A 25,555-nucleotide genomic window follows, 5' to 3' on the forward strand; every position below is an offset into this window, starting at 1 on the left:
ATGTGAATTCTGGCAGAAGTTATTTCTATAGTGCTTTAAAATTATTTTTAATATTTGTTTTTCATATATATTTATATATTAGAATGTGGTCAAGCCCATGCTAATAATGAAATGCCAAGAAATATCTAAAAGTGCAGTCCAGATCCTTTAAGAAAGCGATTATTTTGCCACTTGATTTATTAGGATTTGACCGTGTATTTAGCATGCAATATGAATACATTCTTAACAGTGAGCTATTGTTACAAATTGCAGATAGAAATTTTCACTGAATCAGTGAATTTGATCCAAGGGTACCTCTATATAAGGGAATTCTGAGGTTTCAGTTGGTTTCCCACTAAGGCTACAGCCTCCTGTGCTGTATCCCATGCTGTGATTTTCTGTTGTTTTATATTTAGATAAGACAAGCTGAATGCAATCAAAGCTGTTCTTATATTTTATATAACAAAAAAAAAAATTATTGGATTGGTATAATAGGTTGGTCTAAGGGCCACAAGTGAAGCACCATTCACAGAACTGCTTTTTCCCACCTCTCCCTTCTTACTGTGGTAGTTTCCAAAACATGACTCATGAGGTTTGGTGGACCCTTAGAAATAACGTGGAGTGCTATTTGGAACTTTTCAGTGGGAGAGGGAGCATCATGAAAAACTAGTCCTTTTCTGTGCCCCCACTTCTCTTGTAGAAGATAACTTATCTAATCTAGTATTTAAGGTACTTGCATAGTCAAGTTACATGGTTTGAAAATCTGAGGATGCCTTTTTTTGTGTAGACTGGGCTTTAAAGTAAAAACACTTGCTGGTTTCATTGAGCAGAATATATTTACCTACTTCTGCTGGCTCACAAATAAATTGTATTTCCCAAATGTTTTAGCTTGCTTTTAAAATGAGCATTATTTATGATATGCTGTTTCTTGTATATTAAAATCACTCAGTATAGGTAAGGATCAAAATAGTCTTCATCCCTTCCTCTGTGATCTTGATGTTGTTCATCATAGTGTTCTTCTGCTTCATGGTTTTCTTCTGCTTCATCATATTCTTCTGGAGTCAGATATCTTCGGAATACTGGAGTCCTCAGTTGTGTTCGTTGGCTGGAACTAATTTTTTGTTCACCATAATAAATACTACGTATGAGAGGAAAGCAGAAGAAGGCATACGTACTTATTGGGGCTGTGAGCTTATTTTGGTCCACACGGATATAGGTCAATTGGTTGAGGTTCAGGGGATCAATAGAAGGACACATTAAAGTAATATTCATAACTGCAAAAACAAACAAACAAACAAGTTAAAATCTGAACATAGTAATTCAAGCCTAAATTTTAGTGAAATAATGTTTGTCGTTATGAAAAACATAAGATTATATCTTAATTCCTGTGAGTGGACTTTTTGAAAATCTTACCTGCTTTCCTCTTCTATTAGCAGTCTATTACCTACAAAAGAAGCATTCAAGCTTGCTCTGTGAAGATACAACTTAACAAGGAAATAAAAGTGCTTAGCTAAAGTTTGTGGTAGTGAGTGGAATTAAACCTTTTTCTAAATAACATATGAAACATTTCACTCCACTTCTTTTAAAATATGATACTATCTTTCTCCAAACATGGGCAACTTATGCATTGCTAACAAAACATTAAAATAATACATTGACATTATTAACAACTTTTAAAACACCAAATAAAACTGAAGAAAGGACTAAAATCAGAGTGGCAGAACTGCACAAATACCAGATTACCACCAGCAAGGCAACAACAGGAAAAGGCATGGGGAGAACCCTCTATTAAAAAACTCAGGCAAACACAGCAGATTTTGCCTGTTGCATAAAACAAAACAGAGAACGCATCAGACAGCTTTCTTGGGCATGACTACAGAAAAGCCTTCCCGCCCCAGTCACTGCTTTATATGGCATAAAGTTAAACCATGATTAATGAAGCTGCACTACACTTGATCTTAGCCAAACGGCCGAGAAGGATAGAGTCTGCCCATGTAATGGAAGGCACCTTGAAACGGTTGCCCATGTCTTACTTTACTGTGGTTTTTATGGAGAAGTGCGGGACTGTATAATCAAACCTATTCTAATTTTTATGGATTACCTGAAGCGAAGATAGTTTTTTTTCTACTATCTGACCAATGTTCCCATATCACAAGCCTAGTTGCAAAGTACCTTTTGGCTGCCATAACAATCAGGGAGCAAAGACTAGCTCCCCTTCTTGATGTTTGACTGGTTTTTATAGCTGAAACTCCATGTAAATTTGCTATGCTGTACTTTTTATTTCTATGCCAATAAAGGTATTTGGAAACTTGGATTAATGAAGTTTAGTAATGTCTGTCGACAGACCATTTTGGATTGACTAGTAAACCACAATATTAAATAATGGTTAAAAGATGGTTTAAGATCATTGCTTCTGTGAACTGACAAGCCATATGGCCATTTTAAGGGACTACATTTATAAATTTGCAAAAGTAAATGCTTAAAGAATGGATTTCTAAACTGTAGTCTTCCTGTTTCTGTTTCTGAAAGCTTAAACCATGATGTCCAATGCCATCTGAGGCAGAGGTAAACCCTTCTAAGTCCGTTGATTTCAGTTTACAGTGTGACTCAGTTTACAATGGCACTTTGGGATTCTCAACTGTATTTAATGCCAACCAAGATTAGGCATAATGTCTGGATTGAACAAATGTGGAGATATGAGAAAGCTGGGAGTAAGGTGTGGTCTGTTCTATGTCCCCTGACTGCTTTAAGAAGGTGGCTGAAATTTATAGTGTAGCATATTGTATGGATTGCTGCCTTCCAGTTTTGATGCAATGCTAGCTGCCACCAGGTGGGCAGCTGTGTTGGTCCGAAGCAATAGAACAAAGTTGGAGTTCAGTGGCTACCAGTCTGATGTTGTGCAAATTTCTTGTGAAATGATGGAAATCCATATGGTATAGGTGTTCCAATCATCGGTACAACCATACAATGGTAATTTTTAGCCAATGACATATAGGGTCTGTAACATGTAACATTGGCAAGTCTTTTTAACAAGAGTATAACAGGACAAATGGTATTTATATCTTGGCATGTGAGGGATGACAGTATGGTATATTCACTTTTTAAATTTTCGCTTATAGAGCTTACATTATGTCATTAATGCACATATACAATCAGCCTTAGAGTTTCACATAAAATAAGTCTAATTGTGTCCTGGTGTACACACAACAGCAACCACTAATAAAATAGTGCATTTCTACATGTGTGTTTCATATTTGATATTCACAGTTGGATTGGGTACATACATAAGCAAAACTACATAGTTTTCCCAAAGTTGTGTAGCCACTTAGAGAAAGGTGAAGTATTTTTGGTTTATCCTGTTTTTATTTTCAAATAATAATTTATATTTTCATGTTCTGGATGTTCTATATTAATTTAAAATAATTAAATTATTTTGCTCATACTGCTGAATAACCTACAAAACACCCATTAAAACGAAATTAATTGATTGGTTTAAATCTATTTTAAAATAGCTGAAAGGGTCTGTGTTTGTAGTACCCATGTATGAAGGATTCCTCAAAGGCAGCATGAGATGCCTTTACCAAAAATGGTAGGTCTATATACATACATTACTGCCTATATCAGTGATGGCAAACCCTTTAGAGACTGAGTGCCTAAACTGCAACCCAGAACCCACTTATTTATTGCAAAGCGCCAACACAGCAATTTTACCTGAATGCTGAGGTTTTAGTTTAGAAAAAACAACTCATTGGGCTCATTCAGACGCACAGTATAATCAGTTATCGCTGCTGTTTCATACTGGATTAAAAGTGGCTGATCGGACAGCAGCATCTGCCTCCTGGTATTAACTTGTAGTAGGCCCCCCTCCAATCCTTCTCGGAACCGAAGTATTTTGTTACCTGCTCCTTTGTGGTGTTTTTTGAGTTCTCCGGTTTCACCTCGTAGTATCCCCGTCTGGATAGTTCTTGACCAACTTCCGGATGTCTGAAGGCTGTCCCAGAGCAAAAGGAGCCTCAGACATCCGGTTTATGGTCGCCATTTTTTTTTTACTACTTAGCAATATGCATATAACTGCATAACCACATAATATTTTCACCTATGCGCATAATGTGCGCATGCGCATAATGTGCATAAAAGTGGAGGGGAAAAGAACTGCATGGTGCCGTGTGGATGGCAGAAGACAGTTTCACTGCAGAGTGATTCGAATTGCAGTATGGCAGTCTGATCAATAACATCTGGAACTAAGATATTCGGAACAGAACTGGGTCAGTTTAACACGGACTCAACACATTCTGTGAACAGGGCAGTAGTGAAATTAACAAACTAAAAGAACATTTGGTCTGGATAGCATTTGCTTAGGAAACTAACAAAATAGTAACATGTCTGAATGGGAGAATGATGGTGAGAGTGTCATAAGGCAATACATGGAGGCTGTTCATTGCTCTGTTGCTTGCAAGTCTGGGTTAAACTGAGAATATGCCTTTCCCAGAGGTGTTCCTGTCCACCTGATTGACTTTTGAACATTTTAAACATCATTCTAGTTTGCCATTAAGGAAAAAGAATACATTAACATATAGTGTGTTTAGTAGGAGCTTGTGGTTAGGTGTCCAAATCAGATCTGGGAGGTCCTGATTCATATGCCCACTCTGCCCTGGCTGCTTGCTGGGAAACCTTGGGCCAGTAATATACTCTGAGTTAACCCGCCTCATAGGTTTGTTGTGAGGATAAAGGAGAGTGTGTCATACCACTTCAGTGTCCTTTTAGGGGAGGAAGGCAGGGGATCCATGATGTTAGTTAATAAATTAAGTTGATGAAAGGAGTCCACTGATTTACATGGCTAAATCTGAGTCCAGCAGCACCTCAGAGAACAAGATTTTTGAGAGTCAAAGCTCCTTTTATCTAATCAAGGGAGCTCTAATGCTGGAAAGCTTGTGCCCCCTCCCCCAAATCTTGTTGGTCTCTAAGGTGCTCCTGGGCTTGAATCTAGTTGTTTTACTATGGACCGGCACAGCTACCCTTGGAAAATTCAGGGATAGTCTGATGTGAGAAAGGAGGGCCAGTTTGGTGTAGAGGTTAAGTGTGTGGACTTTTATCTGTGAGAACCGAGTTCGATTCCCCACTCCTCCACTTTCAGCTGCTGGAATGGCCTTGGGCCAACCATAGCTATCACAGAGCTGTCCTTGAAAGGTAAGCTTCTGGAAGAGCTTCTCACAGCCCCACCTACCTCACAGTGTGTCTGTTGTGGGGGAAGAAGATAAAGGAGATTGTGAGCTGCTCTGAGACCCTGAGATTCAGAGTGAAGGGCGGGATATAAATCCAATATCTTCTTTCTTTCTTTAAAGTAAAACTGCAATCCTGTGCATGTGTAGAGAGTAGGTGCCACAGTGCTCACTGTAGATTGCTTCCGAGTAACCATGGAGAGCAAGCCCAATGAGGAAAGTCTAAGGACTTGGGTATATTTAGTCTGGAGAAGAGGAGGTTGAGGGGGGAGACATGATTGCTCTTTTGAAGTATTAGAAGGGCTGCCACTTACAGGAGGGAGCTGTTCCTGCTAGCAGCAGAGGAGAAGACTGGCATAGGAAAAACTTTCTAACAGTGAGAATTGTTCAACACTGCAATCGACCCCCTCACTGGCAGTCTTTAAGCAGTGGCTGGACAAACACTTGTCAGGGATGCCCTGGAAAATCAGAACAGCAGTGCAATAGTTCAAAAGCAGCTTATCAACAATTTGCCTTATGGTCCCTGTAGCTTGAAAGAGCTCTGCTCAGATATTGCTATCAGAAGCATCGTATTTGAAAGCAAGGAAGCCTGCACTTCCTCCCTTTCCACTCCTAAACCAGAGGCGATCCTGGCCGTTGTTTCTGCCAGATTAGTGGGATCCAACATTTCCTATAATAAACCCATATCCCTTTTAAAAAGTGCTTGATTCAAGGTCCTGATCTCTCCGCACCCCCATCCCCACACACCCATGCTCTCTTCTTCCCTTTGGCTTGGACCATGACGCAACAGTTTTGAAATATGAAACGCAACCAGATCTTGGCCACATGAAAACATGAAGCTGACTTATACCCATCTCTCTAGTGCAGGGGTGACCAAACTGTGGCTTGGGAGCCACATGCGGCTCTTTCACACACATCGTGTGGCTCTTGAAGCCCCCACCAGAGAAGGCATTTGTCTCTTTAAACCACTTCTTCAAGCCAGGACAGCCATTGGCTTGGAGAATGTATTTAAATTTCAAGTTGCTTTATTTCCACCTCTCTCCCTTCCCACCTATTTTCCTTCCTTCCTTCCTTCCTTCCTTCCTTCCTTCCTTCCTTCCTTCCTTCCTTCCTTCCTTCCTTCCTTCCTTCCTTCCTTCCTTCCTTCCTTCCTTCCTTCCTTCTCTCAGACATCTGACGTTTGTGTCTGATGGCTCTCACACATCTGACATTTATTCTATGTAGCTCTTATGTTAAGCAAGTTTGGCTACCCCTGCCCTCTAATCCTCTCCCTAAAACTGCAAGAACATCTGCGAGGAATTTTCCTCTGTGTGTTGTGCTTGGGGGCTGCATTGTGGTTGCACCCACCCCCTCACATCAGAATTCCAAAGGTGCTCATGAGCTCAAAAAGGTTGGAGTGCCCTGTTGTCTCTCTGAAGGAAGCCCAGTTAAGGTTGCCAGGTTTGGGTTGGAAAATACCTGAAGATTTGGGGGAAGGAGCCTGAGTTTGGGGAGAGGAGGCGCTTCAATGAGATATGACTCCAGAGTCCACCTTCCAAAGCAGCCATCTTCTCCAGGAAAACTGATCTCTTATCACCTGGAGATTCATTGTAATCCCAGGAGGTTTCAAAAGGCAATGCCACACAAAGCTAATTTCACTAGTCAGTTTTGTGTTTGTAGATGTGTGGGTGATCATGGCCATTTCCTTTAGGATAGGGATGTCAAATGTCCACCCCGTGAGCCAGGACCAGCCCACCCAGGGCTTTAATCAAGCCTACAGGGCTCTTTCTCCCCTCTCCTCCTCCTCTTGTTCTCACCCTTTGAAGCTCTGAGGCTGACGAAGTTCCCAACTCTTTCTGTCTTGTCTTTGCTGGCTGTTGCAGGAAGCAAAACTGCAAGGATAACAGGAAATGGATTTTCCTTGCAAGTTTGTCTGTGCTGCAATGTATTTCAATGGAGTGGGGATCAGTTTCACTTTCAGCGTTCCTATATAGACAACTGAAGCTCATGCTTCCTAGAGTTGTGTCCTTGCAAATAAGGGTTGATGCTTTGAGCCAGCTTGTCTCTGCTAAATGGACCTGAACTATTGAGTACTCTAACCTGGGAACCCACAGCCAAAGGGGGATATTACACTGGAGAGCCATTGCCAATCTTGTAGATCGGGGGGTGGGGGGTGGGGAAGAAACTTGTAATGCTATTTCATTGTTTTCCCAGACTCAGATAATTTTAGATTTTTAGTTTCTGTTGTGATCCTTTTTCTTGATATTTTATTTTTAAAATTGCAGAGAAAGAAGTACTTTTCTCCCTTTCTCACAATACAAGAACTCGTGGGCATTCAATGAAATTGCTTCACCCAAAGGGTGATTAACATGTGGAATTCACTGCCACAGGAGGTAGTGGCGGCTACAAGCATAGACAGCTTCAAGAGGGGGTTAGATAAAAATATGGAGCAGGGGTCCATCAGTGGCTATTAGCCGCAGTGTGTGTGTGTGTGTGTGTGTGTGTATGTATGTATATATATATATATATATATATATATATATATATATATATAATTTTTTTTACCACTGGGTGACACAGAGTGTTGGAATGGATGGGCCATTGGCTTGATCCAACATGGCTTCTCTTATGTTCTTTATATTTTAAACAAAATACTGCAAGAATATTAAGCATGTTTGTATTTTAAGTTAAAATATAAGATTTAATTGTGTTTGTGTCCTTTATAAAGTTTATATCTCTGCTACATTACAGTTTATGACACTCATGGCCTGGGCCAATGAAGTCCCATTTGTGTCAGATCTGGCCCTCCTAAGAAATTTTGACACCCCTGCTCTAGGAGATGGTGCAGTCCAGTGTATCAGCACGGGGGGGGGGGGGGGAAGCCTGTTTCTCAAGTAGCAGAGGTGTGTGCCAAACTGCATATCTGCCTTGACTGGATTTGACACCCCATAAACAACTAACAAATCTACCCCTTGAAGTTCTGACTACTTACTAACATCTCTTCCGGCTGGATTTCACTTCACATTATTGGCTTTCATTTTACCATGTTCCCCAAGTACCAGTTCATGGCAGAAACCACAGCTTCTATGTCCCTAATTCAAGAACTACATAGCTGGGTTTCCCTTTCCTTCCAAGGAACTCAGGCCAGCACATATGGTTTCCCAGTACCAGTTTTCTTTTTACAATAATCTTGTGAGGTATGTTAGTTTGAGAGAGAGAGAGAGAATGCATTTTGTGTTTGTGTGACTGGCCTAAAGGTTAGCTTCATGACCAAGTAGAGATTTGAACCTCTGCCTCCTAGTTCCAGGTCTTCTGCTCTGAAGGATCACCTACATTGTTCTCTCTTTTCCATTTTATGATAGTGCCCATTAGCATTTCTCAATATTCCAAAAACATCCATGAGCTCAGCTCTTACTGTGCTACACTAGCCCTTATAAAATTAATAGGAGCAGAGCAAAGTCTCTCCTACTGAGTTAAGTATTCTAGATTCTTGTACCTGGTTAAAAAGAAGCTTTTGGTTTTGGTTGTTATTGGAATTTTAAGCCAAAGTGTTTTCTGATCTGTATTTTTCCCCCCACCAGACTGAACTTCCAGCTTTAACTATCTTAACTGAAAAAACCTGGAAGAATTTACATTTGTCTTCATCAAAGTAAAAACCCATTCCTTCTTGTTTTCTTCCTCCCCCCGTTTTCTCTATTGTGTTTAATGTTCCTAATCATTGTTCTGAAAAATAATGTTGATTAATATAGCTCCTTGATTTTACAGGTTCTTATTAATAATGTTTTATCTTACTGTATTTGATAATTTGTTATATTTGTATTCTGGAAGCTGCATTCAATTTCTAGTGGCAGGGTATACTTTTTAACTGCAATAATTGGATGGGGATGTATCTTGGAAGAACATGCATTTATTTTAAAATGTCCTCCATGTTTAGCAAATCAGATTGCTTAAGATGACTTGCAAGCTATTTAAAATGCAATATAAATTATAAAATAGTTAATACAACAATCAAAACAGTTACTGAGTGAATCAAGAGAATTATGAAGATATTTTAGCACTCACCCCTATTCCCCTTTGCTATGAAGTGTAATTCATAATCGACAAGTATTTAAGAAGGATCAAAACTAGTATAAACATTCCAATAACTGGGCTTTTTAAAAGTGGGTGGACAATGAAGACTTTAAAGTCATTAACTAACCTTCTATGTCATTATCTTCTAAGTATAAATGCTGCAGGCTTCTTGAAATGTAGAATACTTGTTGCAGTTTATTGTGCCCAAGGTTGAGTTCCACAAGATTGGGCAGATTAAAAGCATTATATGAAACTTCATGCAGATTGTTGTGTGACAATCTTAGGGCAATAATTTTTGGAAGGTTCTGGAAATAATTATCTGGAATGAAGGAAATTGAGTTATTTTCAAGAGAAAGATACATTAGTGAAAATGGTAACTCAGGAGGCATGGATTCTAGCCTGTTGCTGCAGAGGTTGAGCTGCATTAGGCTTCGCATACTTGAAAAGTGTTTCCCTTTTATTTCAGAATCAATTAGATTGTTGTTACAGAGGTCAAGCATAGTCACATTTTCCAACCCTTCCAGGGCTTGTGCAGATTTCTTAGCCATTTTATTGAAACCAAGGATCAGACGTTCTAGGCCTCTGGGCAGAGGAAATGGAATTTCTTCCAACAGATTGTGCTCTAGGTGGAGTTGTACTAAGTTTGAAAGTTTGGCAAAGATACCAGTACTAATCATATCAGACTTAATCTTGTTGTGGCTAAGGTTAATTTCTCTCAAGGCAGTGGCATTCACAAAGGATTCCAGAAGGACAGCTTCAATTTCATTATACTGCAGATAGAGCTGTTGGATGTGAGAAGGAATGTTTGGTATTGTCTGGAGTTTACGATGATCACAATACATTGACCTTGGGAAAGCAGGTGGGCAAAAGCATTCTTTGGCACATTCAGCAGGTATGGATGGGTAAGGAATAACATAGTCTACATTAGGAATATGATGAAAAACAAGTGGATATTCATTATCAAGTTCATCTTCAAATTCATCTTCAAATTCATCGAAATCATATTGACAGAATACCTTGGCTCCAAAGACAAGACACAGAATTAACAGTGGATTTAGGATTTCCATGTTCAAACACTGATGTGGTATTCTGTGGGAAGAAGAAAATAAGATGAAGTATGTCCATAGTAAAATTGTGGTACAAATGTACTAAGATTTATGTAATTGGCAAGAAGTAATCTTTCTTTTTTAATGTTTGGACTATGGATTAACATAATCATACTGCTCAGAGACCTTTTTTAAACGTTTACTTTAAAAGGCTTGGGAGCCAAAATCTTGTTTGTATACAGCTTGTGTATCAACTTCTTAGTAGATTATTTGGCATTCATTTAAGGCAAAATAGTTTTTTCCCCTCTCAGCAGTGGAGGTTGCTTCTTCCATTTGCTTCCAGAGGAAAGAAGGAAAGATTTTTAAGGGCGGTGAGGGGGAGTACTCCATAGGTCCAGTCCTGCCTCTGCATAGAGAGCAAGGCCCACAAGCAGCTTGGTTTAGTTCTGAAATGTATGAGTTCAACATTTTAGGCAGGTATGTTTGCATAGCACATTGCTGCACTGTCTGTTTCACCTATCTCATTCAGCTATCATTCTCATGAAATTTGAGTAGAAAGTATGCTAGCATAAGTGGTTGTTACTTTTCAACTGAAAACCATTTTGAGAGTACAACTGTGATCAGACTGTGTATACCTTATAGCACTGTTTCCCATTTGCAAGGTAAGGACCCGGTACCGGGCCACGGAAGCCTCACAAGAAAAGCCAAAGCTAACCTCGCCCCCAGCAAAGCATGACCTCTGCTCTGCTTCCTTCCTTCCACCATCTCTCTGTTGTGCAGAGAAAAGCTAGCCTTGAAGACTGACACAGGCTGCAAAGCCTGAGTTCTGTTTGGCTTCCTTCCTTCCTTCCTCTGTCTCTGTGTTGTGCAGAGAGGAGCTGGGCTGCCTCTCCTTCCTCTCTCCCAGTGTTTGAGAGAAAGGCTGGCATCCACTGGCAATTTAGATCCATGAAGTGTTCTTCAAGGTATGAGCTTTCATGTGCCTTGCAGTATGTTCTTTTGGGGAGATTTCCCGGGAGGCCTGGGTGGCAAAGAAGGGGTGTGTGTTTTTTTCAGCTGGGAGGGGCAGGGAGTGGGCATTCCAGTAGCTTTTTTTTTTTTTTTACCAAATGACCCCAGGGCAGAATTGTTGCTGACTGGGCTAATCTGATGGTGAGTAAGGCTCCCCCCCCCTTGTCCCCCCTTCTTTCTTTTTCTGTCTGCAAGGGATGCTCTGTCTATATTCTTGGTGCTGGGGGTGGGGGGGGGGGGAAGCAACAGTGGGAAGGCTTCTAGTGCCCTGGCCCCACTGGTGGACATTCTGGCACTTTTTGGGCATTGTATGAGAGAATTTTGGACTGGGTGGTCCACTGGTCTGATCCAACATGGCTTCTTATGTTCTTTCTTTCCATGTCTTTCTTTTCTTTTCCTTTCCTTTCCTTCCATTTCATTCTTTCCCTTTCTTTCTTTCCTTCCATTTTTACTGGATGAAACTTTTCTGTTCATCATACTGTTGTTGCAGACATAGGAGCTCTGTCAATAAAAAAATGGCACCCCCAGTTGTAGCCAGCTGGCCTTTCTATGAGATTTCTGTGTGAGTGAGTGAGAGTTAGAGGTGTGGGTCAGAAAGAGATTCTTGAAGATTACTGCTGTATATCTCAACAGCACTGGAAGTGATGGTACAATGAACTTGGCACCATTTTACTGGGCCTGCTTTTAACTGCTGTCTGACACCAAAATTAAACTCCTCCTGTAGATATTAAAAAGGATGAAAGACGTTCACTCGCTAAATATCTGCACAAAAGGTTGCTTTTAAAGGCATGGGAAACACAGCCAGTAAAAAGCTGCAAGCCCCTCATAAATATCCTTTTTGGGATAACTGCAGAAAAGCTTGTATGAACTTTATATAACTTGAAATTAATTCATTAATTGCAGTACAATTTTCTGCTACCTTTCACAGCAATTCCCCAGTGTTTCAGTCAAGGAAAAGTATGAAAAATAGTTGTCAAAAGATTTTCTTGAAACATCACTTGGTCCTTGACCTGGAAGCGGCACCACAGGAAATGACATAATTCCTATCTCCCAGCTCCACCCCCAAAGTCTCCTGGCTCTACCCCTGAATTTTAGTGGGCCACTAAGGAGAAGTGTAAAAATAACCACGGGAAAGAAAAGTTTATGAAACCCTGCCTTATACCCTTCTTCATAGCAATTGTATATGTTTTATATTTTAAGTATAATTGAATACTTTGTGTGAAGTTCATTTAGATTTAGTTTAAAATGTTTGTCAATGATTTAATCTGAATAGTAGGCTAAAGTAGGAATAGGAAAAAGTGTTACTATATCCTGTATTTAAGAAGGTCCTTCAAGAAGGTACATTAAGGACGGAAAAAGTATTACTGTGTACTGTATTTTGTGATGAGAAGGAGGAAAGGAAGGAAAGCAGAGATACCTTTGCCAGAAAGGAAACTTTGTGCCATGTTGGCAGCCATAATACAGTTGATAAAAAGATGCATGTAAAAACAACTGCAACTCCGTTAAAGATTGAATGTGGCTTAGTCTCAAATAAATACTTAAGAGCAATGTGCAATTATGAATAATCCATGTTTCTACATATAGTCAGACATATGTGTTCTCTAGATACGGGTCTGTATTACAGTGGTTTTCCTCAAATCCCACCTTCACAAAACTAGCTTCTTTTAAAGCCATGTGGAGAAACTACCTCTTTTCTGCAGCAGCTTAGTTCTTAAATTGTAGGTCTACTGGCATTGAGTAAAGCAAAGTGTCCATAGGAACAGTATTCTTATGTGCTTTTTTCCGATCCAGTAATGCCAGAATACCATTTCAATGATCCACATGTTAGCAATAAAAATATACTGACTAATGAAGTTGTAAGGCTTTATGCTTTAAAAGCATCAAGATGAGAGAATTAGGATATCCAAATTTCCAGGATATGACAGATTATCCCTCTCAAGAGCAGGCAGGCAGGCAGGCAGGAAGGAAGGAAGGAAGGAAGGAAGGAAGGAAGGAAGGAAGGAAGGAAGGAAGGAAGGAAGGAAGGAAGGAAGGAAAAAAGACTGGCAAGAAGGACTGAGTGAGTTTCCGCTCCTGAGATCCCACAGAGAATCCAGTTCTGATAAGAACATAAGAGAAGCCATGTTGGATCAGGCCAATGGCCCATCCAGTCCAACACTCTGTGTCACACAGTGGCCAAAAAATTATATATATATATATATATATACACACACACTGTGGCTAATAGCCACTGATGGACCTCTGCTCCATATTTTTATCTAACCCCCTCTTGAAGCTGTCTATGCTTGTAGCCACCACCACCTCCTGTGGCAGTGAATTCCACATGTTAATCACCCTTTGGGTGAAGAAGTACTTCCTTTTATCTGTTTTAACCTGACTGCTCATCAATTTAATCGAATGCCCCTGAGGTCTTGTATTGTGAGAAAGGGAGAAAAGTACTTCTTTCTCTACTTTCTCCATCCCATGTATTTATCTTGTAAATCACCCTGCAGTCGAAGTTTCTCCAAGCTGAAGAGCCCCAAGCGTTTTAACTTTTCTTCATAGGGAAAGTGTTCCAACCCTTTAATCATTCTAGTTGCCCTTTTCTGCACTTTTTCCAATGCTATAATATCCTTTTTGAGGTGCGGTGACCAGAATTGCACACAGTATTCCAAATGAAACCGCACCATCGATTTATACAGGGGCATTATGATACTGGCTGATTTGTTTTCAATTCCCTTCCTAATAATTCCCAGCATGGCGTTGGCCTTTTTTATTGCAATCGCACACTGTCTTGACATTTTCAGTGAGTTATCTACCATGACCCCAAGATCTCTCTCTTGGTCAGTCTCTGCCAGTTCACATCCCATCAACATCTATACAGATGTACAGCTATTAAATCAGGAGAGGAGTATACGGCCACTTATGATGCACAAAATGTAAGAGAGTTAAGCAACTCTGTGGATATGACTGAGCTCTGTGTGTGGAAGCCCAAGCACATTTATTTTGTTGAAGAATTCTGTTCTTAATTATAGGACCAGCAGGAAAAACACAGAAAAGAATCTTTCTAAGCTATTTTTGAATCAAAACTGGAGGGAGGAGAAAGAACTTCATCCAGTTTGAATTAAACCTGGAGCAAAGTGGGAATAGAAGAGTCATGAGGGATGGACTAAAATCATCAGTTCCCTGGGAACAGCTGCATATGCTGTGTTCCGAGAGGAAGAATTTGGTTGGTCTGATATGAAGACAAAAATGACTTGATTTAGAGTCTTTTGACACTTAAGAATCGTTTGTGGCAAATCACATTGATATAATTAGTGAACATTCCTAACTGTAGTCTAATTACTTCTAAATTTTTTCTGTCTCTGGAAATAAGATGTTTCCTTCCTGCCAGTGTTACTGAATGACAGGCTCCCAGCCACTTATTTGGCTATGGGTACCATTTGGGCCCAGGAGAGGGTGGAAGCAAGGATAACTCTGGGGGGGATAGACCCAGTTTTGTTGTAAGCCAGGCAGGTGTCAAGCAGCTTCCTGTAGCCTGTTTCCAAGGGGCCAGTTTGGCATAGCGGGGAGAAGGAGCTGGAGCTCCAGGTTTCCCCATGACTGTAGTTTAGGATGAAAAGGAGCTGGCTGAGGGCTGGGGAGCGTAGTGTGGGTTTACATGATCAAAGGGAACTCTGCAGGGTAGGGTGGGGCTGAGCACAGCTACCTTGGGGCTGGCCATCCCCCCAGGAGGATGGCTAAGAATAGTGGTTTCTACTGTTTCCAGCCATAACACCAGCCCTCTGCCCTCAGAGACCCCAACAGGTGGGTTGGAGAAGATGCTGAGAGCCGTTGGGCTGTGAACTGTATCCACTGTGTCCAGCCAATGCTGTACCAAAACCTGAGGAAGCTATAGCCAATAAAATTGTGGCCTGATTCTCCTGCCATGATGTCTGTGTCATCCTTCTCCTGCCACCATGGGTTGGTTCCAGCTTCAGGCACAATAGGAGCAGCTGCTCTTCAATCTATTATTTTTTGTTTTCTGCAGAATATAGTTGAACCAGGTTCATTGGCTACAGGATATCATAGTGATATCTCTTACAGGATATCATAGTGTGAGTTCGTCCTACTAAAAGTTCAAGGACTTCTGCTCCTTGTACTCTAAGGTCCTAAAGAAAGAGGGAATCTTTGTCCATTCTTTTTTCTAATATAGGCCCACCTTCATCCAAACAAGAAAATTGCAAATGGTTGTACTCAATGTTCCCTCTAAGCTGCAGTCTTGTGAGCAAAAATTCTACTTTGTGAGTTACTGGCATTAAGGCTGTGAGCTACTGCATAGATCAGTATGCTCTGGAGTCATCATTCCTGAGCTAAGACAAAAATGTGTGAGCTGGGGGCTAAAGATCTGTGAGATAGCTCACGCTAACTCAGCTTAGAGGGAACACAGGTTGTACTTTCTAGAACCTCTTTGGTTTGTGTCATTGATCTCTATGATAGATACTTCCATGTTTCTAGTCATCCTCTGCACAACCACCATTTTGCTCTATACCACCCAGGCATTGGTTCTCTGAAACTGACAAACTTGGCATATAATTTCCCCTGCCTTGGAACTCCCCACAATTTAAATACAATCTTCTGAATGCTATAAATATTTCTAATCACTGTTCTATCTAGCACATTTTCCCCATTATTCCTCTAAGGCACTCAGGGCCCTATATATACTATTCCCTTTCCCAACTCCATGAGAGAGTGTGAGGCTGGTTAGGCTGAGAAAGTGTGACTGGATCAATAATCTGGAGATTTGAACCTAGGATTCCCAGGTCTTAGGCTAGTATTCAGTTTAGTCTTGTTGTTATTACGGTCAGTGACCATATCCAACTGACAAAATATTATCAGGTTTACAGATATTCACGTTAAAGTCCAGTTAAAATAAAAATATAAAATGTAGCAAAAATGTATATAAAATCACATAATAGAAATAGAATAAACTGTAAAATATATAAAATAACATCTTAGATAACCATATTTAAAATTTGAACCTGGAATCTAAAAATCTATAAAGCCTATATAGTAGGCTAATGTTCTAACCTTGCTCTGCACATACTCTGCATCTCTAAATCAAAACACTTTTATGCATTGCAGAAATTTCAGAGGATCCTTCAATATGGACCACTTCCTCAGCGCTGCTATATTCCCTTCACATTCACTGCTCACATTTATCACTAGTATTAAAAAGTGAGTTTAGTCAGCTCTTAAGTAAGCAGCAACAGTTTATTCAAGAAGAAACAGTCACAAGCAACAAAGGCAACTCAACTCAAATATATACACAGTGGCTGAGTAAAACACATCCTCTTTGGTTGGTGGCAATTCCTCCTATTGGTCTCTCCAGGATCCTTCATTTGCATTTCCTGTAAGAAATGCCTCATGTCCCGGTTGGCTGGTTCTAAGAGAACAGCCAATTGGAATGTAGGCATCAGAGTCCTGGCGAGTAATGGAAGCATGCTTCATACATAACTACATAATAACTAGCACCTCTGTTGCTTTTCTCCAGTTTTGATTTTAGGTTATGAGATTGTGAGGGCGAAGACTTGTCAGTTTTTTGTTGATGAAACTGAAAATTCACATGCATCCGGATAGCACTTTATAAATAATAATAAACAATTGACTGAGGAACAAATATCACCTGGCTTGGTGAAAGTTTTTCACAAGCTTTGTGCATAATACTGTTGGAATGTGGTTGAAGTCCCCCCACTACCTGTGCAAGCTTTTCTAAAGAACAGTTTAGACAAATCACAAGCCCAAAGCCTATATGCATTTTGCTTACATATAAGGACAATTTTGGCTTGTACTTCTAAGACTTTTCAAGCCATGTGGCAAATTGCATTTGGAATTCAGTCAACTTTAAAAGTAGTCAAAGAAAAAAATCTGGCTGTATATTGCCTTTGAGCATATATGGAGTTGTTTGTCCCAGGCAAGAAAATTATATTTTACCTTTTCAACAAGAATGCTATCTGAAGCTTTAAACCAAGGGTGGGGAACCTCCGTCCTGAGGGCCATATCTGGCCCTCAAGGTCACTTGGTGTGGCCCTTGGGGATTGCTGGGTCAAACTGAGCCATATGGCAGCCTCTCTGGGGTTTGGCTGGCCAGCGAGAATCGTGGGGCCCAGCTGCACTGTGCAGCAGCCTCCCCAGAGCCCAGCAGGGATCACAGGGCCCAGATGTACTGTGCGGCAGACTCCCCGAGGCCTGGCTGGCCAGTCAGAATTGCTGCAGGGTCTGGAAAAGTTACTGTCACAGTTCAGTTTGCACTTAATTATCCCAGATGATGTGATCTTGTCTTAGCAGTAGTATGTGCGAAAAGGATCTAGGGGTCTTAGTGGATCATACGTTGAACATGAGTCAACAGTGTGATGCGGTGGCTAAAAAGGCAAATACAATTTTGGGCTGTATCAACAGAAGTATAGTGCCCAGATCACATGAAGTGATGGTATCGCTTTACTCTGCTCTGGTAAGACCTCATCTGGAGTATTGTGTTCAGTTTTGGGCACCACATTTTAAGAAGGATATAGACAAGCTGGAACGGGTCCAGAGGAGGGCGACGAAGATGGTGAGGGGTCTGGAGACCAAGTCCTATGAGGAAAGGTTGAAGGAGCTGGGGATGTTTAGCCTGGAGAGGAGGTGGCTAAGAGGTGATATGATCACCATCTTCAAGTACTTGAAGGGTTGTCATATAGAGGATGGTGTGGAATTGTTTTCTGTGGTCCTGGAAGGTAGGACCAGAACCAGTGGGTTGAAATTAAATCAAAAGTTTATGGCTCAACATTAGGAAGAACTTCCTGTCAGAGCAGTTTCTCAGTGGAACAGGCTTTCTCAGGAGGTGGTGGGCTCTCCTTCCTTGGAGGTTTTTAAACAGAGGCTAGATGGCCATCTGACAGCAATGAAGATCCTGTGAATTTAGGGGGAGGTGTTTGTGAGTTTCCTGCATTGTGCAGGGGGTTGGACTAGATGACCCTAGAGGTCCCTTCCAACTCTATGATTCTGTGGCCTAATATGCTAATACTAGGGGATAGGGTATAATATGCTACTGAGTTCCTGCTGGGCTTTATCTACAAAAAAGCTCTGGATCTATGCATTTGCCTAGGGTGGCGGGCCGTATGTGTGTGTGCCAGATTAGGCTCTCTCCACATGACGTCAAATAGAAAAAACAATTATTTGCATTAATTTTGCTGGCCTGAATCATTTTCACTCGGCGGAACACTGTTTTTTAAGCTGATAATTTTTTATGGCCCGCAAATGATGTTATAAATATCCATGTGGCCCTTGGCATAAAAAAGGTTTCCCACCCCTGCTTTAAACTTTGGCATTAAATTTGATAGTTGGATCCAAAGGTGTTGATCCACTTACAGAAAGTGGATCAGATTATGTGCCAATCTACTGTCCTTTCCTATTAACTCCCTATAATTTTGGACAATACAATTCAAGAGAAGCTGTGCCTTTTGCATATTCAAGGAGTTTGCTCCTTTTCTTATTTTTGTTAGATATCTGTAGAGCTCTAGAATAGGTTTAATGTGTTCTGATAGTTTTTCTACTTTTCCTTTCTATAGTTAATATGCTGCAAAGATTAAAGTGTCCCATAAAGCAATTTGAGAAGGTATTTGCTGAATTCATTCTCACATTTCTAAAAATATCATTATTTGTTACTTCAACTGCTAAATTCTGATTCAAAAGTACTGAGTAGTCAGTATCTAGTTTATTCAAGGGTAGACACTTCAAAACAATACAACAGACCAAAAATATAACCATGATGTTGTACAGTTTTACAGCCAGTATTATGAGAGAAGGTTGGGTGCTTCATCTCAGAATTTAATTTCAAAGTCAAGCGTAGAGTGTTCCTTTAGAGCTGGAAATGTAAATACAGTGTTGTGTAGTTAGCTGTTTTGATCGCCAAGTGTCACAAAACATGTGTTTTTCTACAAAAGCCAAAAATGAGTCCAAGACTTGTTGTTGTAGTCTCCTCTCAGCATTAAAGACTAAGATGATAAATCAAAATAAGAAAGCAGATGGGAGGGGGAAAACCTGGAGTCTTCTTATGACTGTAAATTCTAGTTATTGTATTTTATCCAGTTTTTAAAGCACACATTCACTTTATGTTCTCAAATAATAAAGCAGTAAACAAAAGCTATGCAAAGACTTACACAGTGCTTAAAGTAGGTTTTATAACCTAGTTGTAGAGAAAGTGATCTACTAATCTAAGTTAATCGTATAAAATGTTTTTAAAAGCTGACTAGATTTTCACTTCTAAACCATTTTTATAAAATCTGTTCTTATAATCTTTGTTGATACCAATAATAGGAAAATATTTCCCCTAATACTGCTATCAGTACTAATAATTTAAGATATGACTATCTTTCTCATAATATAGCTACATTACCCCCCTATACTTTCTTTCTCTCCTATAAGTTTCCTGTTTGACTGTTAATGAGGAATACTGAACAGCTTTCTGACATCTGCTTTTCTCCCTGACTACCCTCTACTTTACAACAGCTTCTCTACTTCATGTTAATCCTCCAACCGTCCAAAAATTGCTAACAAAATAGTTTAAAATGCTTACTTTCCTGTATGGCTTTATTTACAGCAGGAGGCTAAGGAGTCTTCTTTCTTCCATAGTGTTGCCACTGGAGACAACATTCAGCTACATCCTTCAGCTCGATTACTTCATCATGTTTTTCTTATCTAAATGTGGCCATAAGTTGTTAGCTTTGTATTAGTTATAATCTTTTCCTATGTATCTTTTCCTGTGTAATCTTTTCTATGTATTTTGAAGTTTCCAGTCTTCTAGGTATGCTACATAAAACTTCATATGAAATGTGTCAGAAATAATTGAAGCAGCATGGTTTTGATAGTGGCAAAGAGATAGAACAAGTAAATGAAATGACTGGCTCATACATAGACAAATAGCTAGATCTTACCCAATTTAAGTGGTAGCGGTGCATACAAATCCTTGTGTCACTGGAGCAAGTACAGCATCCTATACCAAGCAAAAATGCAGGGAAACTATGCACTGCAGTTGTTTTTGTAAATCACCACACTATATTACTCTGTTGGCACAATGTAGCACCAGCACTGGCGTGCTCACCCAAGGATACGATGTAAAGGAACCCTTGATATTATAATTTCTTTGTGGCCCTAGAAGCCCTTTGTGGGTTAACTACAAAACTACAAAGAGCCTCAGAATTCTGGCATACAGAATACTGTTTCCCTGGAGAAGAGAAAGGGAGCTTGCCTCAGAAGAGGGGACAAGAGGATGAGAGACCTATATTAAGCTGTTGTGCCATGGAACAAGGCTGTAAATGTTTGACTAGGGGCTGTAAAATATTACATAATTTGCTGTTGTTAGACCTCTGTTTCTATGCAAAACTGGTGTATCAAAATAAATATATCAAGAGCATTTTAAGAAATACCCACGTTTCATGTTCATTTAGCATTAATAATTTTGTTTAATTTTGAGAATATACCAAGATTCTTTTTTTTTTTTAGTTACGAGCTGTACATACAAAAGTGTCTGATAGAGTATGCAATGAATGCTGGATAGGTTTGGCTATGTATCATAAATGTATAGGATCAGAGTTAAAGCTTGTATAATCATCTGGATTCCATTACCACTGAGAAAATAAAATAATTTGAAATAAATAATTTCCTACCTGACAATATGTGTGCCAGAAACACTAGAAAGAGTCAGATGCAGGTACTCTTAAAATCCATAAAAAGAATATGCCCTGAGAAATGGATCTGAAGCACTTGATGAAGTGTAATTTGCTGAAAAAGGCTGTGGAGAAATTTAAGTTCTGTTCCATGTTGCAGTGGATGATTTATTCAAATAAGGGTATACTTTGGTGAAATTATGTGGTTTAGCTCTCTTTCTCTAATTTTTGGTTTGATGTGTGGTAGGAATTTCCTTTATATGAAGGGTAGCTGATGATTATTTTTAACATCATACACCAAACCCTGTTTGTTTTACTGTCTTGCCAAGTCTTATGGTTATTCAATTTGTTTACTGTCTGAAAGTCCACTAAAACTAGATTATCATCAAGTCCTTTACAAAGGTACTTAAAAAGTTTTATGACTGAGACTAGATGCTATATATTTTCAGTGTTCTGTACTTGGACTATAAATTGAATGATAGAACTGGTATGCACAGACATGTAGATCACTTGTCTTCTTGTCACTTATGATTACCTGTTGATGTAGGATCTTGTTCTGTTCAAAAGTACTGAGTGCAAACAATCATACCCCACATGGAACTTAAACCACTTAAGATGATTTCAGTGCTTAAGCTTATGTGTGTGTCTGTATGTGCGTGTGTGGATTGTGGTCACTAGATGTCAGAACTTGTAACTTTATTATTGCTAGCTTAATGTAGAACCAGTATAATTGATGGTTGGCAAGTATGCATAGAGTGGACCTGAGCGTTGAACCAGACCGACCCCATATTGTAACCTTTCTTAACCTGAAGTGCTGAGTAGTAGTTAACCCTGCCCCGATGGTATCCAAAGTATTTGGGGGCTGTAGACTGAATAATGTTGTATCTCTGTACTTTCTCACACTGACACCCTTTGAAGCCGAATCGTGTGGCCTTCAGAGTAAGGAGGCAACGTCTTTGCTGATAGCACTGGTGGGAAGACAGATGTGCCTGTAACGGTGTGAATTAAAGCTTTGTGGGTTGTTTGTTTTACTATATAAAACTGGGCCAGTGCTGGCTCTCGCCATCACTGTTATCTTGTACCTTGTATCTAACAGTTCTTAGTTCTCTCTAATAAAATCCTAGCTTGGAAACTAAGTATGGGATCTGCCTGGAGTTCTTAAGTTCTGACATTAGATTGGATAATATGAAGCATGAATGGGAGGATTTTGTGGAACAGATCTCTACCCTATCGCCTTCCTTTTGTAGCCTTATGCATCCTGTTCCTCTATAGTGCTGTTTCTTATGGTTGTGGATTTTGAGAACACAACAAGCTGTGATATGGAGAAAGCTGCAGAATAGGAGGCACTATAGGGCAGGATGATAGCTCAGGAGAAGAGAATCTGCTTTGCATGCAGACGGTTCCAGGTTGAATCCCTGGTATCTCCAGTTATGAAAGGATCAAGTAACACATGATGTGAGAGATTCTAGCTGGGACCCTGAAAAGTAGACAATACTGGTCTTGATAGACTCTGTATAATAGATCTTCATGTGCTGAAGTGCATCTTGAGGAGAAATTGGTAGAAATCACTCTCCTCTCTTGTGTAAATGACTGGAGCAAATGCTCATCTTCTTGATACAACCTACTCTATAGTCTCCTGGACTTCAACAAGAGAGGTCATGCAGGAGACTGCAAGGGGAACAGAACATGATATGAAATTTCAGAAATTAAATGTGCAAAGTTACTATAGACTATAAGGTATAAATTAAACCTATCTAGATTTGTAGTATTCATCTCTCCACAAGGTGGTCTTCTATATTAAATAGTTATGCAATAGCAAAAAAAGTCTTTAGAGTTTTATTTCCCCTGTAAGTCTGTAAGGTAAAGAAAAACCCACTAGTAGGGGTGTACATGAACCGGAAAAATTGGAGTTTGTGGAAGTTCGTGAAGCAATGTTTTTCACAAACCCTGAACCACAAACTTCCACGAACTAGTCCATTACATGAACTGGTTTGTGGGTAGGAAGTAAGCTCTGAAGTCATTTAAATGCCATCAGCGCCTACCTCTGGGTCGGGCTGGCCTGACTGAGCTCAGGCCTTTATAGACCTTTGGAGCCCATTTACAGGCCACATCCACCTGTATGTGGGCTCCAAAGTCCTATAAATACCTTCAGACCTCACTCTTGGAGATATTCTGCTTAAGAGCAGTTCTTGGAGAGCTCTTTCAGCCTCACCTACCTCACAGGATATCTGTTGTGGGGAGGGGAAATGAAAGGAGATTGTAAGCTGCTCTGAGACACCTTCAGGTAGTGGACAAGGTATAAATCCAATCTCTTCTTTTTCTTCACTTTTGTTCAGTCCTCTGAACCTGGAAGTATGCTTTGAAGGTATTTAAATGTCTTCAGAGCCTGCATCAACCTAATGAACCTCATAGAGGTTCATGGGCGGATCGGCGGGGGTGTAGGGCACACGTTCTTACAAACCTTACGTGGTTCGCCATGAATTTTGATTCATTATTTGGTTTGTGGCCATCTCTACTCACTAGCACTAAAGAGTAGGTCCTAGTACCCTGAACAAGCTAGAAGCTAAATTTGTAATAATGAGAAAAGATTAAGCATTATGCAGAAGAGTTTGAAGTATCTGGAAAGCTTTGAAGCAGTCAGGTCTTAATTATTTTCTTCAAAATGGGAGTGGATGGGATGGTTGTACAGTCAACAGTCAGTAAAGATTATCAGGACTAATTATTGTGTCGTTTACCAAACTAGTGTCATTCATATGCATTCAAAGCATAATTTTGACTATTTCCTCAGTAATGGGTCAGCATATCCCAGCTGGTCTTCATGAAATATGATGTACACGGGGCTTGCTCAGATCTCATCAAGTAATCTGCCAGCAATGGAGAAAAACAGACAGAAATAGATCCAAACAATCCCAACAAGAGGCAGCTAATGACCCTTCTGGCTCACATTCTGTATTCAGTACTGTTCATGCTGGAAAGGATGCAGATAATTTTATCTGAACATATCACAGCAGACTCTTGGCAGTTTTGTCTCTGGATAGACAACCCAACATTTCCAGAATTAAATAGCTGCTAACCACCTAGAAAGACTTCTACATTGCACTGGGCTAGTGGTGGTGAGAAAAAAAACTTTCAACAATTCTGTTACAAATTAAGATTACGTCTTCAGGTGAGTTTTGTGTCTTTTTGGACAGATTAGATTTCTTAAACATTGTTTGTAATGACTATTATCCTTTAATGGCTTTAACCACAGTAAAGGTGGACTGAAAAGTTAAAATGGTATAGCAGCAAGCCAGGCTGCTTGCTCTCTGTGGTGTTATAAGACACCTCTGTCTGGTTCACTCAGCTAAGACTTAGCCAGTGGCACCAGTGATGTCTATCAGCTCACTGGCTGCTTGTTCAATTGGCAGCAATGCAACAGGTGGGCTAACACCTATCATGGGCGTTGCAGGGCAATTCTGGGCCTAGTGGCTCCTGCAGTGTTGGCATACCTACTGGGGCTTATTCCTGGTAGCTCCTTGCAGCTGTCCAGGGCAGTTAGTCCCCCCAGGAGCTTACCCTGCAAAACAAATGGCCTATCCATCTCAGGAGAGTATTGGCAACATTGGTGGGAAGGAATATACCTAGGAACCACTGTTGCCAATCTAGCCTTCATGCCCACCACAGTGGCAGGCCCACATATGTCAGTTCATATTCACAGAAGGATCAACCCAACTGATGTTTGGAACTCTTGGAAATGTATTACCATTTATGAATGATTACTTTGTAGATGTCCTGGATGACCTATGAAACAGAAGGCTGACTTCAGGCATCAGAATAATGGTTCCCCTGGAGGAAATGACTGATTTGGAGGGTTGAGTCTATGGCATTGTACCTGTCTGAAGTTGCACCCCTCCTCAAACCCCACCCTCTCCAGGCCCTTCAAATCTCCAGGAATTTCCCAAGCTGGAGTTAGCAGCCCAATCTCCTTCCCAGTGGGTGGTGCCATGTCTAGGGTAGCCAACCTCCAGGTGGAGCCTGAAGATTTCCTGATATCACAACTGAACTTCAGACAACAGATCTGTCTCCCCTGGAGAAAAAACTGCTTTGGAGGGTGGACTCTATGGAATTATTTTTAGCTGCGGCCACTCTCCTCCCCAAAGTCTGGCTCCCATGGACTTCACCACAAGATCTCTAGGAATTGCCCAACCTGGAGCTGGCAACCCTAGTCAGGAGGACTGGGGCCAATGAATTCTCCTTCAAAGGCCAAAAAAGGTTCAGAAAGGGCCTTCTCCTCCTCCTGCCTGTTACTGACAGAACCAAGTTTGGTTGATTTTTACTGATAAAAGCAATCTTGGATGTCTAGCAGCTGTCACTGCCTAACAGCTTCCCCAGTGGCCCAGCAGGCAGGAGAGAGGAGTGGACACTTCCAATGTGAGGTAAGTACAGTTGACTGGTGGTTGACATACCAATGGCTGATGTGGTATTCTCATGGGTCAATGGGAGAGCCAGAAAGTGCCAGAACACGCGTTTTATATATAAGGACAAGACTGAGACTTGATAATAATAAATGTGTTGGGAAGTGGGCATTATTTGTAATGTACTTCAATAG

The 25,555-nt window shown here is 40.4% G+C and overlaps 2 protein-coding genes across 4 annotated transcripts in view; one reads left to right on the forward strand and one right to left on the reverse strand.

Annotated features, from left to right (window-relative positions):
- CENPP (centromere protein P) overlaps positions 1 to 25,555 on the forward strand; it is a 256,588-nt gene that overhangs the window by 52,937 nt on the left and 178,096 nt on the right. The gene's annotated exons all lie outside the window — the stretch shown is intronic.
- OMD (osteomodulin) lies at positions 750 to 21,253 on the reverse strand. Of its 2 annotated transcripts, none has more exons than XM_060239885.1 (3): positions 20,968 to 21,253; positions 9,376 to 10,337; positions 750 to 1,253 (listed from the first exon to the last, which is right to left on the reverse strand). In XM_060239885.1, exons 2-3 carry the CDS (start codon positions 10,313 to 10,315, stop codon positions 925 to 927), a joined length of 1,269 nt encoding a protein of 422 aa, XP_060095868.1. In that variant the 5' UTR covers positions 10,316 to 10,337; positions 20,968 to 21,253; the 3' UTR covers positions 750 to 924. The 2 variants fall into 2 exon arrangements, with proteins under 2 accessions (XP_060095868.1, XP_060095867.1); XM_060239884.1 differs by lacking the exon at positions 20,968 to 21,253 and adding an exon at positions 19,878 to 19,987.

Source organism: Heteronotia binoei, chromosome 5, assembly GCF_032191835.1.
Source record: "Heteronotia binoei isolate CCM8104 ecotype False Entrance Well chromosome 5, APGP_CSIRO_Hbin_v1, whole genome shotgun sequence".
NCBI classification, from domain to species: Eukaryota; Metazoa; Chordata; class Lepidosauria; order Squamata; family Gekkonidae; genus Heteronotia; species Heteronotia binoei.